The 24,852-nt window shown below is 39.7% G+C and overlaps 2 protein-coding genes across 11 annotated transcripts in view; one reads left to right on the plus strand and one right to left on the minus strand.

Moving 5' to 3' along the window:
- NUSAP1 (nucleolar and spindle associated protein 1) overlaps positions 1–24,852 on the minus strand; it is a 65,516-nt gene that overhangs the window by 31,474 nt on the left and 9,190 nt on the right. For 3 of the 10 annotated variants that reach the window (XM_049706673.1, XM_012534533.3, XM_033435756.2), the window contains exon 1: positions 688–1,170. In XM_049706673.1, the coding sequence (XP_049562630.1) occupies positions 688–780 (93 nt within the window). In that variant the 5' untranslated portion in view covers positions 781–1,170. Of the gene's footprint in view, positions 1–687; positions 1,171–1,387; positions 1,538–2,122; positions 8,755–9,203; positions 11,852–14,834; positions 14,889–17,265; positions 24,228–24,571; positions 24,654–24,852 lie in introns of those variants that run through there. The other 7 variants (XR_007475910.1, XR_007475906.1, XR_007475908.1 and 4 more) reach the window with 6 other exon arrangements.
- Positions 1,046–14,506, plus strand: OIP5 (Opa interacting protein 5). Its single transcript, XM_004273976.3, has 5 exons — positions 1,046–1,477; positions 1,708–1,774; positions 6,128–6,250; positions 9,708–9,789; positions 13,909–14,506. The coding sequence occupies exons 1-5, from the start codon at positions 1,159–1,161 to the stop codon at positions 14,002–14,004; spliced, it is 687 nt and encodes a 228-aa protein (XP_004274024.1). The 5' UTR covers positions 1,046–1,158; the 3' UTR covers positions 14,005–14,506.

The following is a 24,852-nucleotide window of genomic DNA, read 5'->3' on the forward strand; positions in this document are numbered from 1 at the left end:
TTGCAGAACAAAACTCCAGGGTACACGTTAATATGATGTGGGAAAATAAAATATAGAGAACCCCAATCCTAAACTGAACCCTTACATTTTCCCCCAAACGTTTTTAAGTCTCAAAGACCTCACCGGTTTTGAATAGAACACTACCACAATAGTGATCAATAGAGGAACGATCCGACTAAATCAGGGCTGAGTTGTAAAAACTTATCCACGGGGGAGGTCCCCTAAAAGTCATCCTTTCTTCCAGGTCCCCCATTTAAGTAGCAGATTTGGAGCGCTGTTACAATTTACAGAAATGTTAGCTGTTTGGAGTTTTCCAAAAGCCAAGGCAATTATTTCCGCGACTGCCTAACAATTAATCGGCATTTAGATGCAGCATTCCTTTAGCTCTCTGGGCCTGCGTTTCCTAACTGATGTCCTGGTATAACTGAGTACTTCCAATAAAACGAAACCAAACAAACCCTTTTGGAGTCGGTGTCTTTGTGAGTCCCCAGGAAAGTCAGCCTCAGCATAAGGTGAAAACTATGGCTCCCTCTCGGTTTTGCAGAGTTAGTGGGACCCTTCGGTGAACCAAATCTACCGCCCCAGGGCCGGGACAGCAGCCTCAGCCTTTGGAATTCCCGCTCGGTCCCCTCCCACCGCGTCTCGTAGAGGCCGCTCGTCCTACCCCACCCGCCACTTGCCTCGTACCCTCAGGTTAGCCCGGAGGCCCAGACTCTTGGCCAAGTTCTGCAGGTCACTGTACTTGAAGGAGTCCAGCTCCTCCAGGGAGGGGACGGTCATGGCGAACTGCAATCCAGGCGACCACGCAGAGGATCGGTCCTCCACTCCCAAAAACGCCGTTCAAAACTCTTGCGCCGCTCTAAGCGTTGACCAAACAGAACGTTACAGAGTTTAAATTGAGAAAGCTGCACTTCCATTGGTTAAAAATGCCTCAAAGGCGGGGTCTCCTGGTGTTGACCAATAGAAAGGCTGACTTCCCCTCCACCAGACGCACGTTCTTCACCCTCCCTCACCAACTCGAAGGCGCCAAACGGCGTGTCCAGGCAACGAGTGCGCGGCAGAGCCCCACCCGGCTCACGTTGTCCAATGAGGACCCAGGAACCAAGCTTGGGGCGGGGCATGGTGCGTCTTTGAAACTGAGGCGCCAGCTGCAGGAAGATGGCGGCTAGGCCGCGGAGGCATCGCTCGCGCTTTGCAAAACAGCCGCGGGGTGACTTTTGTGATGGCGCTAAGAAGACGATTGATGAACCTTCTCTTACGACTTCCATGGAGTGGGACACGCAGGTGGTGAAAGGGTCTTCGCCACTCGGCCCCGCCGGGCTGGGGCCGGAGGAGCCGTCCGGCCCGCGGCTGCCATGGTGGCTGCAGCCCGAGAGATGCGCTGTGTTCCAGTGTGCGCAGTGCCACGTCGTGCTCGCTGACTCTGTGCACCTCGCCTGGAACCTGTCGCGGTCCCTTGCAGCCGTGGTCTTCTCCAGTGAGTGGGCACGGCGTCTGGGAAGCGTTGCCGCTTTCTTACTGGGTGGCTGGGAGCCGGCTGGGAGGAAAGCGGGATGAAAATTTGGAAGGAAATTAACTCCATTGCCAGGGGTCGGGGGCGAATCACTTTTCATGATTTTTGTGGCCATGATGAGTCTTTCTGGAGGGGAGAGTTTTTCCCTTCAATGCCTCATAGGTAGTCTTTCTGACCCGTGTTTGTCTTCCTAGGAGTCACAAATAATGTAGTTTTGGAGGCTCCCTTCCTAGTTGGCATTGACGGTTCGCTCAAAGGCAGGTACGTACTGAGAATTGCAGATAGATCTCTAGTCATTCCCTGACTTAATGAGACTGAGGAGCGTGGAACCGACTTGTACGAGGAGAAAATAGTTTATTCCTATCTTGCACTAGAATAAAAGTCTGTTTCATCCATACAATGTATTGGAAGGATGCTCCCTTTACCTGAGTCTTGTACGAACTTGATGTATTAATGAAATGGAAAAGATATTTGCGTGAGGGTTTTAAGGTCTTTATGAGGGCCACATCTCCCTAGTGGGTTGTGCAAGTGAAGTGAGTTTAAGAAAGTTATGTCTAGTAGGGGAAAAAGAAGAAAATTACCTTTAAGTGTATAGTGAGAATCACTTACCATAAACTACAATCCTTTGACATAACTAGGAATTACAAGTTTTCATTTAACCTGGAATTTGTAATAAGTTATGGCAGGACTAATTCTGCTGTAACCTGGGGAAAAACACAGTTGGAAAGTTACTTGAATATTGCCTGGTAAACTTTGCATCTTGACTGTAGTGTGATTTACAAGTAACAACAAAGTACTCAGTTGAATTCAGTAGTACAAAGCTACTCAATTTTCAGTGTTGGTTTTAACAGCAAGACAATTCATTCTGACCACAGTTTGGTTCAATTTTAATGTTAAATAGAGTTCGTATAGGAATTCTTAGTTGCTGTACTCAGTAATCAGGAAGAGTTCTGCAGCTCCTCTTACCTAACTGAAAGACACTCCCTATCCTTGCAGGAGTGTCCTCTTCCCACCCAAAGGAAACAGAGAGGGAAGGAGTGATGGCCTGCTTGGAACTGGTTCATTTGGGGCCAGAGGCAGAAGCTCTCTGAATATCTTCTTAGAGGGAAGCACATCTAGCTAGACCTGTGCTGTCCAGTACTGTAGCCACTAGCCACATGGTGGCTATTGAGCACTTAAAAGGTGGCCATTCTGAATTGAAGTATGCTGTGAGTGCAAAATACACACCAGATTTTGAAAACTTGGCCCCAAACATTGAATAATTTAAAAGTACTGATTACATGGGTTTTTTTTTTTAATTTTTTGGTTTTTGGCCACGCTGCACAGCTGTGGGAATCTTAGTTCCCAGACCAGGGATCAAACCCAGGCCCAGGGCAGTGAAAGTGCTGAGTCTTAACCACTGGACCCTCAGGGAATTCCCTTGATGACGATGTTTTTGAATATTGGGTAGCATAAAATATATTAAAACTAATTTTACCTGTTTCTTTTACTTTTTTTTTGAAGCTAAACTAATAGAAGATGTAAAATTACTTATGTGGCTTGCATTCTTAATAGACAGTACAGATCTAGATGGTTTATAAAACACTGGACAGAAAGTTCCATGTGTTTGGAATAAGGAGAGCCGTGGGACTCAGCAGGAAGAGATTTATTGTCAGGAATTGGCTCGCTAGATTATGGAGGATGAGAAGTCCCAAGAGACAAGGTTGATAAACTGGAGACACAAGAGAGCCAGAGGTTTAGTTCTAGTCCAAGTCCACAGGCCTGAGATCCATGAGCCAAAGGTGTAAGTTCCAGTACAAAAGCCAACAGGCTCCAGACCCAGGAAGAGCTGAACATTTCAGTTCAAGTTCAAAGGCAGGAAAAAAAGATCAGTGTTGCAACTCAAGGCAGTCAGGCAAGAGGAGTTCCCCTTTTTCATGAGAGGGCCAGCCTTTTTGTTCTGTTCAGGTCTTCAACTGATTAGATGAGGGTCACCCACGATAAGGAGGGCAAACTGCTTTACTCAGTCTACTGATTCAAATATTACTCTCATTCAAAAACATCCCCATAAACACATTCAGAATAACATTTGACCAAATAACTGGGCACCCTTTGGCTCAGTCAAGCTGACACACAAATTTAATCATTACGTGTTAACCTGGCATCCACATGCATCTCCTAAACCCATACTTAATCTCCAAATAAAGACAATAACAAGGTCGTAATTCTTCCTAACATGTTACAGCTATCTTGCATACAACTAAAAACGCACTAAACCCTCCTCCAGAAAAGGAGATAAAGTCCTTAAGTGATACTTACTTTTCTCCTTGATATCTCATGGCTTAAATACTATGATGTAAAATTAATACTTAAATACTATAATAAAAAGTCAGTACATCTTATGTTACATTAGGGAAAAGAAAGGGAAGAAAACATAAACGCACATATACATGTAAACCTATTTATAACAAAATGAGGAGATATTCATGACAATTACATTCCTGTAACTGGTCACATGGTCATAGCTGGTATTTATAACTACCCTCTTCCACTACCCATTCTGTATTCCTTTTGCCTTCATCAGGCACTCAGATGATCATAGTTCTTTACCTGGTGTGATGCAAACCTTCATTCCTGGGCCATTAGCAGACTAATATTCAATGAAATATTTGTTATATGTTACATGCTAAGCATAATTTTGGGATCTCTTTACATTTTGCTCTGTGCCATTTAGTTTTTTAAAGACACTTTTAAAATTATTTATTTATTGTCTGCATTGGGTCTTGGTTGCTGCGTGCGGGCTTTCTCTACTTGCGATGAGCGGGGACTACTCTTTGTTGCAGCGCACGGGCTTCTCATTGTGGTGGTTTCTCTTTGTTGCAGAGCACAGGCTCTAGGCATGCAGGCTTCAGTAGTTGTGGCATGCGGGCTCAGTAGTAGCTTGCAGGCTCTAGAGTGCAGGCTCAGTAGTTGTGGCGCATGGGCTTAGTTGCTCCACGGCATGTGGGATCTTCCCGGACCAGGGAACAAACCTGTGTCCCCTGCATTGGCAGGCAGGTTCTTAACCACTGCGCCACCAGGGAAGTCCCAGCTCTGTGCCATTTATTAGTTTCTACAGACATTTGTCTATAGGTACTGTGGTTTGTCTGATATAATTAATTCCTACTTAGGAATTAATAAAAATGCAACTTTATTTCATGGCTTGCTTTTTGGTAATGTAGTCACAAAAATACAGTACTGCATGTGTGGTGTGGGACTTCATTTACCAGTAAATTTATATTTTGTTGCTTGGTCTTTAGTGTCCATTGACATGAATCTATTTTTAGCCATGCAATTATTATACTTTATTAGTACTCATTTACTGCATATAGTATGTTTATACAGATAATTTTTTCCCCTTACTAAACCACTCTAAATTGCTTTCAGTACATGAATGATGAAACAGTTAATTTTTTCTTAAATATTTTTTGTAATATTTGGATTTGTCTTATATACCAGAAAATAAGGTAAGTGACTTACCTACATGGTGTAACTAGAACTAAAATCCATGTTTCCTGATTCCTCATCCAGTAATCTTTCAAAGAATAAAGGAAAATAAAATAGCTTGCTAGGACAATATGATTTATTTTCTTTCTTTTGCATTTTATCTGGGTAATTTTTTAATTTTTTGTTATATCTGCAAAAACAAAACAAAACCTGATTTGAGTTCTATTAATAAATTGCTTAATAAGCCCTAATTGATTTGTTTTACTTTAACTGGAAATTGGCTTAATGGTAGCTAATTTATATGGTCATGTGTAGTTTTACATGTTTAAATGTTTTTTTGTTTAAATAAATTTATTTATTTATGGCTGCATTGGGTCTTCATTGCTGCCCGCGGGCTTTCTCTAGTTGTGGCGAGTGGGGGCTACCCTTCATTGCTAGGCACAGGCTTCTCAGTGAGGTGGCTTCTCTTTGTTGCAGAGCACAGGCTCTAGGTGCGTGGGCTTCAGTAGCTGCAGCACGCAGGCTCAGTAGTTGTGGCTTACGGGCTTAGTTGCTCCGCGGCATGTGGGATCTTCCCGGACCAGGGTTCGAACCTGTGTCCCCTGCATTGGCAGGTGGATTCTTAACCACTGCGCCACCAGGGAGGTCCCTGTTTAAATGTTAATCTGATTTGTTAGCTCTTTTTCTGCTTTCAGATATAAATTACTTCAGTGAAATGACAGTTACATATCACCATATCACATGATTGCTTTTGTGGCCAGAATCCACAAGGGTATCTATAATCTGAGTTAACCTTTCTTTTTTTTTTTTTTGTGGTACGCGGGCCTCTTACTGTTGTGGCCTCTCCCGTTGTGGAGCACAGGCTCCGGACGCGCAGGCTCAGCGGCCATGGCTCACGGGCCCAGCCGCTCCGTGGCATGTGGGATCCTCCCGGACAGGGGCATGAACCCGTGTCCCCTGCATCGGCAGGCGGACTCTCAACCACTGCGCCACCAGGGAAGCCCTTGAGCTAACCTTTCTTGAATGTGACATTTCCTCAGTCTCATTCCTATCATAGCCTATTTTTTAGGAATGAGTCCATAACATGAGTTATTTTGTATTTGTTCTTTGATTTTCTTTCTTAACCCAAATCCTGTTTTTTCCTCCCAGCACGTACAACCTTTTATTCTGTAGTTCCTGTGAGATTCCCATTGGTTTCCATCTGTATTCTACTCATGCTGCCCTTGCTGCCTTGAGAGGTCACTTCTGCCTTTCCACTGACAAAATGGTGTGGTAAGTAGACTTAGATATTCTTTATCAAATAAATTTTAAAACATCTTCCAGAAAAGGCAGAATGTTTGTACCAGAGAAGATGCTAAAGCCAGGTACTGTTTCTTACAAAAAAGATGGCAATGGGACCAAAACATAGTCTTATAACATTATGATCATTTTGGATGTCTCATAATCATACCATGTGTTAATAATCATACCATGGAATAACTGAGAGGATATTCTTTCATTCCAAGAACTTTTGGAAGGTAAGTTTTTGCAAAATAATCCTGTAGTAGACACTTTTGGGGTTTGTGCCTAGCCCCTGTCTCCCTCCCATAGTGTGGGACTTTGTGGCCATATTTGTTATCCTGTGTGATACCACTCCCAGGTGATGGGATCAGGAATAGACCTGACCTAAGCTAAGCCAATCAGGCTTTTTACCCTAAGAATTTGAAATAAAGACCCAGAGACATTGGTCATCTGTAGATGGAACTGGTGCTGAAGTTGGGAAGTGAAAGCTGTAGGTTTAGGGTAGATATTTTCTATGTCGTGCATGTAAATGCGGAGAAATTTTGTCTACAGAAAAAGAAGAATGAAGCAGATACACAAAGAAAAGTAAAAAATAATGACCATGTGGCCTCATAAAGTCAGAAAAAGTTCCCTATTGTTTGTTCCTTCTCATGAATTACTTTGGATATTTCTTGTCTTTCTAAATATAAATTCTACTTTTTACTTAAGCTTTTCTGTTATTGCAACAAACTGAAACATCCATCAAAGTCTCTTCTTGATTATTAGAAACAAAAACAGCCATTGATGGCCTAGTTTGTGTCAGGTATTGTACTATGCTTACCTCACTGAGTTTTTGTGTTTTGTTTTTTTTTTTTCCCTTACTGAGTTCTTAATGTAAGAAAACTGGGGCTTGGAGATGTGGAGGAGCTGAGAATTGAGTCCATGTCTTAACTCCAAAGCTTAATTTCCATTCATAAAACAGAAAGTTTCCTTTTGCTCATTTAATGCACTTAGATGGGTGTTTCTAGCTGAGCTATGGACAACAAGAGCAATAAAACTTATAAATAGGGGGGACTTCCCTGGTGGTCCAGTGGTTAAGAATCCACCTTCCAGTGCAGGGGACGCAGGTTCGATTCCTGGTCAGGGAACTAAGATCCCACATGCCACGGGGCAACTAAGCCTGCGTGCTGCAACTACTGAGACCATGCACTCTGGAGTCCAAGCGCCACAACTAGAGAGAAGCCTGCGTGCTGCAACAAAGAGCTCGCGTGTCGCAACTAAGACCCGACACAGCCACATAAATAAATAAATATTAAAAAAAAAAAAAAAACTTATAAATAGGGGACTTCCCTGATGGTCCAGTGGTTAAGACTCCGTAAAAACAAACAACCTTAAAAATAAAGCCCATCCTTTGCCATGAGGTTGTTCAGTGCACATTAGGTACACTATTTGTTCTTCGATGCCAATTTTCTTTTTTTTAAACATTTATTTATTTGGCTAAACTTGGTCTTAGTTGCGGCACACGTGTGGATGGTTGTGGCGTGCAGGATCTTTAGTTGCGGTGTGCGGGATTTAGTTCCCTGACCAGGGATTGAACCACGGGCCCCCTGCATTGGGAGTGTGGAGTCTTAACCGGGGACCACCAGGGAAGTCCCTCAATGCTGATTTTCAACAGGATATGTGTACTTGAGATGGATTGATATTTTACTTTCAATTTCTAGTTCATTCTTAAATAATTTCTATTTAGAATTAAGTTTAAAGACACAGGGAAAAGTATCTCTAAGTGTGTGCTATTCGTAACCTCGAATCTTTTTTAGAAACAGTTTTAAGTAATTATTCCAGCCAACCTGTAATTGAGTTTTTGCTTAGGGAAATAAGCTTTTAGTAACAAAAATTTTTAATATAAATTTGAAAAGCATTATGAGATTTTTAAGTAATTTCTTAATCAAAATGAGGAATTGGACTCAAAGGTCAGTATATTCTTTCTGATTAAGTAGAAATTAGGGAACTTCCCTGGTGGCGCAGTGGTTAAGAATCCACCTGCCAATGTGGGCGATATATATATAGGTTTGAGCCCTGGTCTGAGAAGATCCCACATGCCACAGAGCAACTAAGCCCACGCACCTAGAGCCTGTGCTCCGCAACAAGAGAAACTACTCTAATGAGAAGCCCGTGCACCACAATGAAGAGTAGTCCCCACTCGCCACAACTAGAGAAAGCCCCACACGCAGCAACGAAGACCCAACTCAGTCAATAAATAAAATTAAATTTTAAAAAAAAAAGGGAAAGTATAGGTAGCACGAGTCTGGGAATATGATAAATCTATGTCTGTGTGTATCAAAATGAATTTGGTTGCTAGTTACAGAAAACCAAAGAGTGGCTTTAACAAGTACAGGGTGGGGCAGTTGGCCACTCCAGGATTGTTCTAGTCGCTCAGCCATGACAGGGCTCTGGGTCAGCATCTCTGGTCCTCTTGGCCTTTTCCTCTTGGATGCTGCAAGTATAAGCATCCAAAACTGGAAGAAAAAGGATATGGTAAGTGTGGGAACACAGGGAATGGTCTCTTTATCAGCAAAAATTTCCTTATCATTGGCAGAACTATGTCACATGGTTGCCTTAAGCTGGGAAAGCAAATATGTGACAGTAGGGAATAAGATTGCCACAGTTGGCCCAGAACAGTTATGATTCATCTTTTAGGACTGGACACACTGCTGCCCTAAACAAATTCTGGGTTCTGTTAGCAACAAAAACTTGAGGAATGGCTCTGGGGTAGGCAACCAACAGTATTTGTCACAACTGTGGTTACTTTTCTTCTGTGCTACACCATCTACTGGTAGAGTTATGAGGCTTATACTTATCACAGTTATTCATATGACCCTGGTTTTTTGTCTTTAGTTTGTCCTAGGATAATTTTAAATCATGTATTCTGGGCTGGCAAGGGGTGAGATGAGGCACAGGGTCTCTCTGATGACTTATATTTTTAATATGTAAAAAATTATATATTTTTTTGCGTTATTTTTGGCTGCGTCGGGTCTTCATTGCTGCGCGCGGGCTTTCTCTAGTTGCGGCCAGCGGGCGCTTCTCATTGCAATGGCTTCTCTTTGTTGTGGAGCATGGGCTCCAGTAGTTGTGGCACGTGGGCTCAGTAGTTGTGGCTTGCAGGCTCTAGAGTGCAGGCTCAGTAGTTGTGGTGCACGGGCTTAGTTGCTCTGAGGCATGTGGGATCTTCTCAGACCAGGGATCGAACCCATGTCCCTTGCATTGGCAGGCGGATTCTTAACCACTGTACCACCAGGGAAGTCCCTCTGATGACTTATTGAGAATACTTTTCCTACAAAATACATTATGAATCTTGAAATGGAAATAAGCAATAAGGCAATCTTTGCTTGACAGATATTGCAAGTTTGGTTCCTTGATAATTATAACTGTGGTATAGTACTAATATTTTCTCTCTATATTTTCTATTTAGCTACCTCTTAAAAACAAAAGCCGTAGTAAACGCATCTGAGATGGATATTCACAACGTATCTCTACCAGAAAAAGTTGCAGAGGTAAAATTTCATGATGGTTGTGTGTTTCCTTTAATATAGGCAATTCCTAATTATCTGTACCCGTGAATTTAGGGGCAGTGAAATGGTGAATACGCCAGTAATTCTTTATACCTGGTTTGGCATTCCTTATTGAATTTGTGACACAAAGCAAAATAGTAAAGCCATATTGTCAAGTCTGGTTCAGGAGGAGGTGGAGAGCTGCTGAGCTCCACATTCCTATTCCTCCTCTCTACTGGGTATGGACACCATCATCCTTCATAGGTCTTTCCTCTTTGCAAGCACCTCATGCTTAGACAGCTTGGAGGAGAAAGAGTGCTGAAACCATCATTAAGAATTCTTACTTAAATGGGCTTTACTAGCGTTTCATGGTTTCCAGTTGAAGAAAGAAACTTTGTTTCAGTAGCTTGCTGGCTTATTCTTAGTGGAAATTTGGCTATAACTTTACTACCGTGGGAAGAACAACCTTAGAATTTACTGTTGGTTTTGTTTTTAGCACTGTTAATAGTTTATTCCTCGGTAATTACACATTTAGTAACCAGGGCATTTACTTTTCAAAGTTTAAGTAACTTTTAGGACAGGGGAACAGTGACTTTTTTTTTCTTTTTTTGCATAATTAACTAAGCTCATGAAACCATGTTCTAAGCCAGGAATTCGCAAACTTTTTCTGTAAAGGACCAGACGACAAATGTCTTAAGCTAGACCATTCAGTCTCTACTATTCATCTCTGCTATTGTAGTGCAAAAGCAGCCATAGATGGTATATAAACACATGGATATAGCTTTGTAGCAATAAAACATTATTAAAACAAATGGGCAGCAGGCTATCCTGCAGTCCATAGTTCGCCTACCCTTGCTCTGAGCAAGTAAGTTGATGAGCAGGGTCAATAAATACTGTGGTTAGAAATAATTTGTATGGGAGATAACTTCTAGAATGGTGGCCTGAGGAGCTGCATGGACCCCTCCCCAACAAAACAGCCATAACCAAAGAAAATTATAAAGAAAACAGCCATCTTAAGTCTGTGGAAATTTTCCTCAAGGCTTAAAGCAAATGAAGAGATATTTATTGAAGAAAATCTACTAAACCTTGGTAAGAGCAGTGAAAACCTGTGGCATTTGAGCCACAACCTACTCCCTCCCTCCCTTGCCCCTCCAGCTCAGAGGGAGGGAGGCTCCATCTGGGCGAACGCAGCCAAGAGCACAGAGATCCTTTTCCCCTAGCTCTCAGTTTAGGGCTGTGGTATCTTCCCAGGAGGGGCAGGCTACCAGCATTTCTCATCAGAAGCTCTATTCTAGGCAAGAACAGCCATTTGTAGTGTGCAAGTTCTACCACTGGCACAACAGGCTAAGAGTACTAGGAACCCAGTCACTTTTGTCCCAGATTGCTTGTAGGGCAGAAGCTTCATGCTGACAGATGCAAGCAGAGAAGACCAGAAGCTACTGCCTCTGCCCAGCACCCTGCTGGTAAAGCAGGGGTGTTACTCAGAGAGACACTACCCCACCCCAGCTTGGGAGCCCATATTAAGAGGTAGATTGTAAAAAAAGAGCTCTGAAGCTTTGCTAAGGGAACTAACTTTATTTGGAACAGGGTGTGGGGATATTCAAGTCTAAGGATTCTACCCAAAACAATGGAGATTTTGGTGGTGAGCAATTAAGAGGAATCTAATAGTCCATATGAACAATAAGCTAAACCATGGACAAGTTAGAAATTTATGAGAAAATCAGGGAAACAGACAGCTAAAATAAGAGCCCTCCTGGGGTTGGAACAAAAGAAGACTGGCCTTAAAGACTACACCCCCCCCCCCCCCCCCCGGGTATAAATGGGTCTGATTTTAATTGGATTAGACTGTGGAGCAATTTATGTCCCAGGGCACTGTCAAAATAGAGCAGTCAGCCAGAAATTAGTGAAGGCTAATAGCTGGGTGTGATATCAACAAAGGCATCCAGTTTACACAGAGCTCAGGGAAAGAGAGTCAAAGAAGGCCCTGCTAAATCCACTGTCATCCCAGGGTGACTGCACATTTCCAAGGCTGTGTCCTCCGAGGAGTGACATCAGAAGCTGCACACTGTGAGGGAAATAGACATCACTGAAATAGTCAAGCCAACTACTAAACAGATAAGCAAAAAATAACCACTACAAGCCAGGACATGGGGTGGAGGTAGGGGGATGTTTAATATCCCAAGTTGCTTTAATATGTTATCTAAAATGTCTGGTTTTCAATAAAAATTAGGAGACATGCAAAGAAAAGTATGACCCATACACAGGATAAAATACAGGCATCAGAAACTGTTTGAAAAGGCCCAGATGTTGGGACTTAGCAGACACAGCCTTCAAAGCAGCAATTAAAAGTATTTGCAAAAGGGGCTTCCCTATTGGTGCAGTGGTTAAGAATCTGCCTGCCAATGCAGGGGACACGAGTTTGAACCCTGGTCCAGGAAGATCCCACATGCTGCGAAGCAACTAAGCCCGTGTGCCACAACTATTGAGCCTGTGCTCTAGAGCCCGTGAGCCACGACTACTGAAGCCCATGTGCCTAGAGCCCATGCTCTGCAACGAGAAGCCACCGCAGTAAGAAGCCTGCGCACTGCAACAAAGAGTAGCCCCCGCTCACTGCAACTAGTGAAAGCCCGCGTGCACAGCAACGAAGACCCAACGCAGCCAAAGATTAAAAAATAATAATAAATTTTTTAAAAAGGGCTTAAAAAACAAACAACATCTAAATGGAAATCCTGGAGTTGAAATACAATCAACAAGAGAACAAACGTATGGACAGCAAGGGGGGAAAGTGGCGGTGGCAGGTGATGATGGTGGTGTGATGAATTGGGAGATTGGGATTGAAGTGTATACACTGATATGTATAAAATTGATGACTAAAAAAAAAAAAAAATTGATGACTAATAAGACCTGCTGTATAAAAAAATAAGTAAAATTAAAAAAAAACACAAAAGTACAATCAACAACTGAAATGAAAAATTCACCAGAGAGGCTGAACAGATCTGAATTGGGCAAAGAATCAGCAAACTTGGAGATAGACTGATGAGATTTGCAATCTGAAGAAGAAAGAAAAAGAAAAGAATGAAGAAAAATTAACTGAGTCTAAGAGACCTGTTGGACACCATCAAGCACACCTAAATATGCTTTGGTAATGCGAGTACAAAAGGGAAAGATAAAGTAGAAAAAATGTTCAAGGAAATAATGGTTGAAAACTTCCCAGATCTGATAAAAGACAATCTACATGTCTATAAGCTCAACAAGCACAGGTAGGATAAATGCAGAGAGAACTGTAGCCCAACACACAGTAAAAATGTTGAATGCTAAAGACTGAAGAAAAATCTTTAAAGTAAGAAAAATGATTCATTGTGTCCAAGAGCACCCAAATAAGATTAATGGGCTCTAGAGTGACCTGTTCAAGCAAAATTTCCTGATGAATTTTGTGTGTTCTTGTATCTTGGATCATAAAAAGTAGATTTCGTGCTATGCAAATTATGGCAGAAATTTTTTTTTTTTTTTTTTTACTTCAACAGACGACTTATCCATGATAACTTTGTGAGTCTGAGTACAGGTTGTATTTTGAGTAACACTAAGTTTGGTTCTAGATATAGCTATTCTAAGCTGAAAAAACTTGAAAATTAGCTACCACAAACATCTGTTCTAAATCTGACAACCAGAGCTACTCTTGAAGGTGATTAGCAGAATATTAAAGACAGACATTTGTTACTGTGAACAAAGAATTAGAAAAAAAAAAATTCTTGCTACTGGAAAAAAAAGGGAAAGCCTGATTAATGCTTCTGTTTCAAGCTTTCTTATCCCCCTTTATTCTTGTCTTCCTCCCCAGGTTTTGGAGTTATCACCAAACTGGTGATAAGGGCTAGGAAGGATGGAGACTAGAAGCAGTGATGCTCAGCAGTGGCTGGTCTTTTTCCACATGAAACTTTTTATCTGTCACCTTATTGTGCTCTAGGTTTGTTGTATAAAGTTCTTTCAGAAATAGAACAGATGTCCTTTTGAAATGTGTTGCAGTATTGCCAGCTCCCAATCACTAGCTTAAGTCTGAAGTGGCTTCTAGAACCAGCAGATTGAGACTTTAAGATTCCCTGATAATCTATGTATTTCTTTTCCCAGCTGAAAGAGAAGATAATGTTAACGCATACTCGCTTAAATTTACTCATCAAGATTCTGAAGGAAGGGACTCCTGACCAGTCCAAGCCAACAAACTGATCCAGAATCAAAGCTTGAGTATCATGTTCAGGCCTTACTGCTGTCTTCAACAACAGGTGCTGTTTGATCACCTCTCAAGAAAGTTCAGTTTCAAGGATGAATGGGAAATGTGGTTTATTGTTTACCTCTAGACTGATTTTCCAAGTGATTTGTGAAGCTGTTTCTGGAAGATGAGAAACTAAGGAGACTTCTGTTCAGATTTCATAGTTATCTGTCTTAAGAATTTATTTTAGCTTCTTATCAATTTCATAATATTTATTTCGGAAAACATTTTGACTGCAAATTTAGGGATTAAGAGGCAATGTCCCATGAGTGCTCTGATCTAAAGATGCATGTTTGGCCTGAAAATAGCGTTGTACTTATGTTGACTATTATTCCTACATGGAGCAACTGTCATGAATACTGAGAAATCATTTTTTTCTTATGTGAAATACGGGTACATACATTTTCTGTAGGTTATGTTCAGTAAGTTAACTGCATAATATATATTTATCGTTCCCTTTTCTGTTGTAAACTGAGCTTAACAGGATGATAATGAAAGGAATGATAAAAACATCAAACATTTACCAGAATGCTTTCTTTTATTTTGCTTTATGTAGCACTGTGGCTCAGTAGCTCATCATATTATTCATTTAATAAATATAAAGTATTATGCTAGCTGCTGGGGATGAAAGATAAGCAAAAACAGCTACTCTGTATCCTCAGTTTATAATCTAGTCAAGAGATGGGACACTCAAATAACCACATGAAGACATTTAAAATTACAACTGTAGTAAGGGTTCTGAAGAAAAGGGACATAGAGATATAAGCACATATAGCAAGTAACTGACCTGGTTTGGGGGTCAGGTAAGGCCTCTCTGTGGAAGTAATGTTTCAGCAGTGGTCTGAAAGATGAGTAGGCATTTAATAAGCTGACGAAGAGAACAGTCTATACAAAGGCCCTTAAAAAGACCTGTAGGAGTTACAACGGTGTCCAGAAACCTGCGGATGCAAGGTCTTATCGGCCTTCTGAAGGATGTTTGTTTTTATCCCAACAACCTTGAAGAATTTTAAAGGAGGCCTATGACAGGATCAAATTTTCGTTTTCAGAACCTCATTAGGGTTGTCTTATGGAGAATGGGTGGGAGGGCGGCAAGCAGACCACTAAGGAGGGGCTGGCACTAGAACAATCAAGAGACGATAGCCTAGTGGTGGTGCACAGAGAAGTTAATGTGGTTCCGATGTGGCTAGCAGATTTTTTTTTTTTTTTGCTGCGCTGCGCAGCATGTGGGATCTTAGTTCCCTGACCGGGGATCGAACCCACACCCCCTGTATTGGAAGCGCAGTCTTAACCACTGGACCACCAGGGGAGTCCCCAGTGGATAGCAGATTTAATAGCAGATTCTTTCCATTTTAGACTGCATATAGGATATTTTCCTTTAAAACTATTTTAGAGAGAAAATTCTGGCTCGCTTTATGCTTTTGAGTTGCAAAATTTGGTTAAGTAAGGGCGAAGCCTCTGGCAACAACCAGTACCAGAAAAGCTCTTTCTACTCCTAAAGAATGAGACCTAATACTAATACTACATTGAATCATCCTGGGATTCTTATTGTGTATGGGTATGTCTGCCTCAACGTATTTCCTTTCTTTAAAAAGCTGTTCTTACGTAGCTATTTTCCTTAACCTCTGGATTTGCTGTTTTGGTAGACTTTCAATAGAAAATTAAATGCTTGAACTTGACATCAAATTAAGCTGGCTAGTTTTACATATTTTTTTTCTCTCAAATACAAATTACATGTTTACTCTAGAAAAAAATTCAGATATAGATGTGTGACAAAGGAAAGGGTAAAAGTATACTTCCCCTTACATTTCTGAGAGGCACAATGTAGCATGCTGGGAGCCAAATGATTTAGATTCAGATTGTGGCTTGGTTACTTATTAGCCATGAACTTGAAGAATTAAACTCTTCTTGTAAGATAGGGATTAAAAACTAACTAGGGCTCTAGTGAGGATTAAATGAGTTAATGAATACATCTAATGTAATTAAGAGTAATGCTTAATATTAAGTGCTTAATAAATGCTACGCTATTATAACCTTCATGCGTGTGGACAGACACATAGACATAAAAGGCAATTATATTTTTCACATTATTCTGCAACCTGCTTCTCAAATAATACATGTCACAGACAGCTTTCTATACCAGGCCTCACAAATTACTTAACACCTGCATATGATTCAATAATCAATACATCAGAATTTAACCATTGTTTTATTGGATCCTTGTCATGTCTTTGCGTATCTGTTCTGGTATTTCTGTAGGAGTGATTCCTAACGTGGAACAGAGTCAAAGGGCATGTGCATTTACAATTTTGATATTATGCCTTCCATAAATGTTGTACCAATTGTACTAATACTCTCACTAATGGCTGACTTTTTTAAACAAGGCCTTAGTGGTATAAAAGCTCCTCTGGAAGTCTATAACATCAATAATGACTGGCTGATATTAACAGATTCTAAGGCTAGTTATCATTTACCACTGTATGTATGTTGAATAAAAGTGTTTTCAAAAGTCCATGTATTTATGAGAACAAAAAAATTGCATATATAAAGTCCCCAAGTTGTACACTTTTGAGCTCCTTAATTAATGGCAGAAACCATCTCAATTTTTATAACTCCAGCATCTAGCACAGTACCTGGAAGTGGAGTATATCAGTGTGTGTTAAATGAATAGTCTCATAAATCAAAGGAAGGAACTATTACATTAGTTGTCACATCACAAAAACCACATAGCTTTTGTTCATTTGACAATAGCCAATCCCAAGGAAGTTTGTAACAGCTTTCTTAAAACTGAACTCCTTTCCTTTCCCCTGAATCTAGGAGGATCTCTTCTTAAGTAGCGTTGAAACGTCTTAACTTTTTAAAATTAAATATAAAAGCTTCTTAATTATTGGCAGTAATTGTATCATTATTTCCTTACCAGAAACTAAACATTTGCTCCTAGACCTAGCATAAGGTTGGCCCTAAAGGTAAAACAGGGGATGGCATAAGGGCATAGTTTAAATAAGGTGCCTCTTTATTCATATGGTTGCCTGTTTTTCCCTTGAACTACAACAGAAACTGCCACAACTTGGCATCAAGAAACCCAGGTCCTTTTGTCTTCTTTATTTGACATCTGGCGCCTACCTAAGCACAGGTCTGTGGATAGGCTCCTTTTTCCATCTCCATAATTTACTGCATTATTAGAATTACCCATTCCAAATAACAACACAATGAAATTTCAGTGCATTCTCAGCCCATGCTGCTTTATTGCCAAAATATATATGTACACAGGCGCAGAGTTTCCAACTTTTACAGCAGTTCCTTTTTACAGCAAAGAATATTTCTTCTAATATCCCAAAGATGCATAGATTAGAAAGCAAGCTGCCTTTTGTAAAACTTCAAACATTCAATAACATTATCTTATATACCAATGAGGCAATGAAGAAGATCTGAACAAGTAAAAACAAAAGCTACTGAAGTAAAACTCTATGCAAAGGTTATTCTAACATGAATCTTTTAAATTACCAGCGATAGGTGGTTTTAAGGTAAGCGCCAAGACTATTACTGTTGTTTATGGACTGATGATAATGTATTGCCAGAATATTTATCCCTGGGAGAAAATTATACTTTAATCTATGGCATGGCATACCATCACCAGGGGAGACAAAATCTTTTGAAAATTCTAACCTTAAGATATCTACTCTTGACTTTAAAAGTTTACGGGTATGGGGCTTCCCTGGTGGCGCAGTGGTTGAGAGTCCGCCTGCCGATGCAGCGGACCAGGTTCGTGCCCGATGCAGCGGACACAGGTTCGTGCCCCGGTCTGGGAAGATCCCACATGCCGCGGAGCAGCTGGGCCCGTGAGCCATGGCTGCTGAGCCTGCGCGTCCGGAGCCTGTGCTCCGCAGCGGGAGAGGCCACAACAGTGAGAGGTCCGTGTACCAGGAAAAAAAAAAAAAAAGTTTACGAGTATGGGTTCCTGGAGAAATCTGTGATGTCTGGGCTTCTAATATTAACATTTTAATATGGCCTAGTGGAAATAATAGGAACAGAGATTAGAGAAACTCTGTCCTTAAATCTTTACTGGTTTCATTGTTTGGTAGACATTTTATTGATAAGTACCAAACTGAAACTTTACATATGGGATATGACATTTCACTTCCTGAACTGGGTAAAAGGACTATAAGTTATTCATTAGGAACTACTGGAAAGTTACCATTCCACTTAAACATTCCTAAAGGTATTCAAAGTGAAATCCCACAGTGAAGATTAAAATGAGGTTGAAATAATTTTGGAAAAATTATTTTTCAATCATAGAACATGAAACCTGGAAGGGGCCTAGTGAAAATCATCCAGTCTAATCTTGAATTCTCTTCTACTTAGGTCTCTTTCAAATATAATGAATCACATTTGTACATTACTTGTCATGATCACATGTACTTACATGGGTTATTTCAAAGTCAGGAATCATCTCAAAAAATTTTAAGCTATTACAATGAACTGATCTATTTTCTTCATCAAGTAAGAAAATAAACAGCAAGGTTTTTCTTTTTTACAAAATGGGAAAACTTGCTCCTGTCTACCTGGCATCAAAAGCTTTAGGCAACAAATTATGAAGTCTAACCAAAACATCAAGGATAAAACTCTGGCTATAAAAAAATTTCTTTAAAAACTTAAATACAGTAACAACAGAAAAACCAAACCACAGATGTATCTATATTTTAAGGACTATTTCCATAAAATGGAATGGGCTCCTTTGCTGGAAGGATCTTTTATGGTTGGGTAAAGCAGTACCATCCAAAGAGTCACCTAGTTACCTGAAAATCCTGGAACATCTGAAATATGTCCATGTTGCCTCTATTCACTTCCAAGATTCTAGTCTTAAGAGATCCAAACTTAAGCCACATAAATTGTATCAGACAAACCCCATCCCTAGTTACTCTACATCTTCCACACTGGTATTCCATACTCTTTCTGAAACTCTGCACCTTTCTATTATAGCCATAGCAGCTTCTTTATTTATTTGAACATGCTTAGTTTGTGCCTTTTGTTTTAAACATGCTTGGGGACTAATGGAACCAGGCAAGAGGTTAGAGGGTGAGCACTGTTATGCTCTATTCCTGACAGTTTGAATGTCTTATGGTTGCCCCTGTTTATCTTCTAGCTTCCATTTTCAATGGAAGTAAGATAATCTTAGAAAATGAAAATAATCCAAACAATAAATTCAAGCTAGTGGTTTAAGTCTCTATTGCTTCATTATTAATAAATGCATATATCTAATTACTAGTAGCCACATAACACTGGACATTTTCAACCATGCATTAGAATATTATACTCTAAAATAAGAGTTATGGGCCTGCCACTATTGCTTGCACTTCCATCCAGACCCACTTTTAATAAACATGCAGAGTAAACCCCTTGACTCAGAGGAAGTAGAGGAAATTACATGCAAAGTTTCAACTGAAAATGTGGGTTAATAAAGTGATTGCTTAGAAATGTAGGCAGGTGCTCCACATCTATCACAATGCTGCTTCAGAACAGAGGTACAAAAGTCACACACAAAAAGGTTAAAATTAGGACCACTATTCAGTTATAAAAGGATTAATTGCAAATTCTGGTCCTTTTGGGTAGAGAATGATGTAAAAAATTTGGGAAAATAGAGTACTGAGAGATGTCCTCTGGAGCAGTGAGTTTTCTTGGCCATTTACTGACAGTGATGGCATACAAGAGCATAGGTGGTATAGAGATGATGAAGATGCTCTTAGGCAGAATAGTTTGATTCACATTAATAAGCATTACCTGCACAGCTCCCTGGGGAAAAGGAGTTCATGAACAGCAGAGCTAATACAATGTAAACTCAAAAATCAATGCCCTGAAGTTTAGCATAGCCCTCTGCTTTTGAAAACTATTGGCCAAGGAATCCTTCCAAACATGGTATAATTAACAGCCAAGCAATGTTCTGAATAAACTAGAAGCAATTTGCTTGCACCAGCAGCACCATGAGAATGTAAACTCCTGGAGGCCAAGGGTCTCTTCATATTTTGCATATCACAGGTACACAAAGAGTAAACATGAGACCAAAACAACATTGAAAAGTATCAACCATACTTTGAGACTACAAAAACTTGTAGCACATTTGAGCATTTAAAACTATGAATGTTGCTATTAAGGGTAATCTTTAATTGTTCTAAGTAACTAAACTGTTACTGACATCACTGTAATATGCAGTGGTGTCCTCATGATCGTGCAGATGTTTGAATATTGCTTGGTTATTCCAATGTCTCTAACACAAAACTGAAGACATAGGACATTTAAAGAGGAGCTATAATCAATTTAATATAGCCTTCTCTCTATCCTTTGGAGTTGCCATTTAAGAATTTAATATTCAAGAGGCACTATTTTCTTAGATCCACTCATCTTTCAGTTTCTTCCCCTGGGAAAACAAGGGAACACAGTCACAATCCTTTCAGGGATCTTCAAGGTGCTAAATGGCCAAGATGAACATGAGGTAAAAGGGAGTAAGAAGTCACCCTCATTCTGTTATTACATCCTGATGTGAGAGCTGTATGATTCAGATCAAGAAACTAGTTTGCTGGGTTCTTGTTAAAATAAGCAGTCACAGGCCACAGGCCTTGGCACATCTACATTAGACAGTGTACTGTCTCTGGCCATTCCCTTCAGTCCTTTTGCTTTATACCTTTAAATCCTAACGCCCCTACACTAACAGGCATGAGGAAAAGCCAGCTATAGTCTGTCTTTTTAAACTCTAAATATATACGCACAGCAAACTTTTCTCTAAAAAATGTACCCAGGAAACTAATGGAGAAAGATGAGGTGACAAAGCAAAAAGTATGCCATTTTATAAATGCCTGTTGTTAAAAGAAACATAAGCAAAATCCCCACACGATGAGCTTCAGTGGGGTTACTCAGTAGGAGTACGTTTCCAGGTTAAGCATCAGAAAAGCTTAAATGGCTCTAACCCTCTGCTCTAGCAAACAAGTAGGGTCTTTAACCTTTAACTTGCACAAACGTTGCTATTTCTCACATAATGATATACTCATATACATTCATAGTTTTGTTTTTTTTTTTAAGTACCTTTTACATACTCTTTACCTACAACATCTTTTTCCTTTCATGGAATTCTGTTATCACAGAGCCTCAAACTCAAGTAGTATTCTACTGTACAACCCTGCTAACGCAACTTAGTATACATGCAAAACTGTTATTGCTACTGAAATTCTACCTCTTGAAAATTGTTTGTTTTATGGCTTTTTTTTTTTGCAATAGGAAATATTCTTTCCTATATACTGTGCTATTTTGCATTCATTACCTTTTCAGAGGTATTTTTTTAAATGTTTAAATGCTTTTCAGAAGTGGATTCTCCCAGGCACTAAACTAACTGAACCAGGAGTACAACTACTTTAAGTACACTATAAGAATCTAAACCTGGGTCCCTCGAGATTTGCTGCCCAAGAGTCAATTTCTTTAAGCCTGCTTCTGCACACAAGACACACCACATTAAAAAAGTTTTGCATTTCCTATCATACTAACTATAGAATCTGTGGCAATAAATCCTGGACTCTCCTAATACTGAGATTTAAAAATCACCCCAGAAAACTGCCATTTCCAAGTTCTCAAGAAAGCTTTCAGAGGTAGGAATTTCTTTTCTACAGAAAGCTATGCTTTCAGAACAAAACAACTTTTATTTCTACAAGGAAAAGAGAAAAGAGTGAAAGCTGTCTGAGGCAATTTACTATAACCAAGCAGGGAGTTAGTTAATATTAATACATGGCAACCTAGGTAGTCTCCATTTAGCTACATTGCCAATTCTCATGAAAAGGTCTGGAATCTCATCAATACACAATTCAGCAAATTTGGAAACAGGAAAAGCCCAAGAGAAATTAATCTAGGACACTCAACTACTGACCAGTGTTCTTCTGTTAACATGTAGCATACTGCAGATAGGAAACATAAATGGTCTTCCGATTAGAAAAGCACTCACTTGAGCAATTAACATAGCATCTCAGTAAGACATGCAAAATGTAAAATAATCTGATGCAAAAAGAGTGGGAAAACAATAAACCTACAAGACATACAATGTGAAAACAGTGTAAGAACAGTCTCACCTCAAAGAGAGCAAAGCAGAATCATGAAATGGGGCCTCATTTTGATATAAGGTTTCATAACACACAAAGGCAACTTGGTTTCCTACCTCATGGAAAGCTTAAAAATCCTCAAAGACAGTATCTCACCTTGTGACCCCATATTTCTATTCATAAATGAGTCTTTTGGGCCTTAATCTCTTTTCCCCAGGGAGAATATCACGGATTCAGATATTTATGAGAAAAGAAAAGGTCTAGATTTTCCACTCTTTTTACACTATTAGTTATTATCAATAATTCATCCTGAAGTTTAAATTATTACTAGGCTCATGCACTAACCCCTAACATGGCACTACAATATGCTACCAAGCACTAATGCTTACAAAACTATACACATCTCAAAATGGAAGACATTGGTGATTTTGTTGTTCTTAAACAACTTGTAACATCTGTCCACAAGTATTAAAATATACATATATATATTTCTATTGCACATATCCCATTTTTGTTCAACTTTTTAAAAGAAAAACTGCCAGCTAACATGGATGAGCAAAGGAAAGGAAGTAGGCACAGCTACAGATTGAGGCATAGTCCTGCCTAAAATTATAGCTTTTGCCATCATGAAGTGGACCAAAATAGACCAGGAAAAACAATGTAGATGTATTAAGTAAACACTGGGCAAATACAACTGGAATATACCCATTTTGTTAAATGCCATCTGGTGAAAATCATGGAAGATGCAGATGCAGAAACAACCTGAAAGCATTAAACAGTGGTTCTCTTAACTTTGAAATGAAAATATGTAAAGCAACTGGAGAAGATGAGTCTGATACACAATTATTCAAACAAGTGGGCCAGAGATGGTTTCACTGGTGCTGACAGTAGAGGGTCTCTATCCCCTGCCAAACAATCCTACCCAAAAAGTTGCCCAAAAAAACATGGGGAGGATGGGTAACAGACAACTGAAGATACAAATTCTCCATATGATATTCCCAACATACCAACGGGACTCATGTATGTAGGTTCCATTCTGTCTTTATCAATTCCAAAATACTGATAGAAAACATCAGGAAGTGGCTGAGAATTTAGAGAAAAATTTAAGTTACCTTTATCCAAGTTACTTCTACTATGCTTTACCACTCAGTAATTGCCCCCAATTAAAGGAAATTATATTTTATCTATATTATGTAATTATTTTACTAAAACGCTTCCATATGCCAATTCAAATTGGTTGACCAATTTAACTAATCATTAAGAGTGCTCAATATTTCCAATTTTTGGCTATTTTTATCACTCTCAAATTCTGGTAAATCTGCCCCAAGATTTCAGCAGCACAACATGCATGGCCCTGGGTAAACATTCCCTGTATCACAGAGATGATCTAAGATGATTTGTTCTTAATTTCATCTAACCAGCTGTAAATTCTTTCTCTACTTACAAAAACTTATAAAGGTTTCATTCTTCTTATGTAAACACCTGGCAATTCATACAATGGTCCCCTGTTGATTTGGAAGCAAGGACGGCTTTACCCTGTAGTCTGTTCATCAGATAGTTATAAGTTTTAACAGAAAGAAAGGAAATTCATTATTTCTTACTGGAACTATTTTTCTTGTTTGAGTTTTTTCAGACCCTGGATTTCTTCTAAATCTACACTGACCTAACCACAGTCTGGGAACATTTCTTCTGAGGCCCATTCTCTGATGAGAAAGTTCAGTTCCAACTGGGGGAAGTTACCTCAGTCCCAGCCTTTTCAGCCAAACATACACCTATTGCCTAGAAAAATAAATCAAATACCCAAGAACCCATCTTGGATCAAAGGGAAAAAGTTACTTATCCTTTTACAAAAAACAAAGCTATAGAATGTGAAATGCCATAAAGTCAGATGGAGCTGCATAAAGCATTTTCACTTCTTTTTCTTAGGAGAAAGGAGTAATATGGAAACTTTCCTCGTTTTTTTCTCCACTCCTGTATGTCCAAAGGTGAAGGCAGGTCATACTGTAGGGTCCATCCCAAGATCTTCTGAACAGAAAAACCACTTTTGCCACTTTTCTTCCAGCCTTAGCAGCATGTAAAACCAAGTCTCAAGTGCTATATAAATAAGACTGCACGAAAAAGAAAGAACTAATTTTAATACAGTAGCTTCTCATCCTAGGGTGGTGAAAAGGGTTCCATCCCTGGACTCAAAACTGTTTAGTTCCCTTTTACCAACTTTTCACTAAACCCAAGCATGCATTCATAGGGTTAGCATCTGCACAATGTGGTTATTCCTTAGAAGAATGAAAAAACATTTAAAAATACCATATATCCAAAGACTTCTGAGAAAGAAGTCCACCACAGCTTCCTTCTCCAGGAGAAATATCCCTCTTATCATCCAAAAATGTGGACTTACACATGTAAAAATGTGTATTTATAGAGTTGTGATAATGTACTCACATATGCAACTAACCTTGTGATATCTTGTCTTTATGCTTCTTTATCACATCAAAGGTTTTACTGCAAAATTGGACCTTTGTTCTTATCCAGTAAATCTATGCCAAAGGATGAGCCAGGTATTAGAAATATATGTAATTTTTTAAGCATCTCTTTCACTTCAAATTAGAACACATATTTGGAATTTACTGCTGCAAGTCTCAACTGTGCTTATCACAACAGTGGCTACAACTGGAAGACGTTAAAAAAAACACCCTGATGTCACGCACGCTTGCTATTTCGTCTTCTTGTCTGGAA

Source organism: Orcinus orca, chromosome 2, assembly GCF_937001465.1.
Source record: "Orcinus orca chromosome 2, mOrcOrc1.1, whole genome shotgun sequence".
NCBI lineage: Eukaryota > Metazoa > Chordata > Mammalia > Artiodactyla > Delphinidae > Orcinus > Orcinus orca.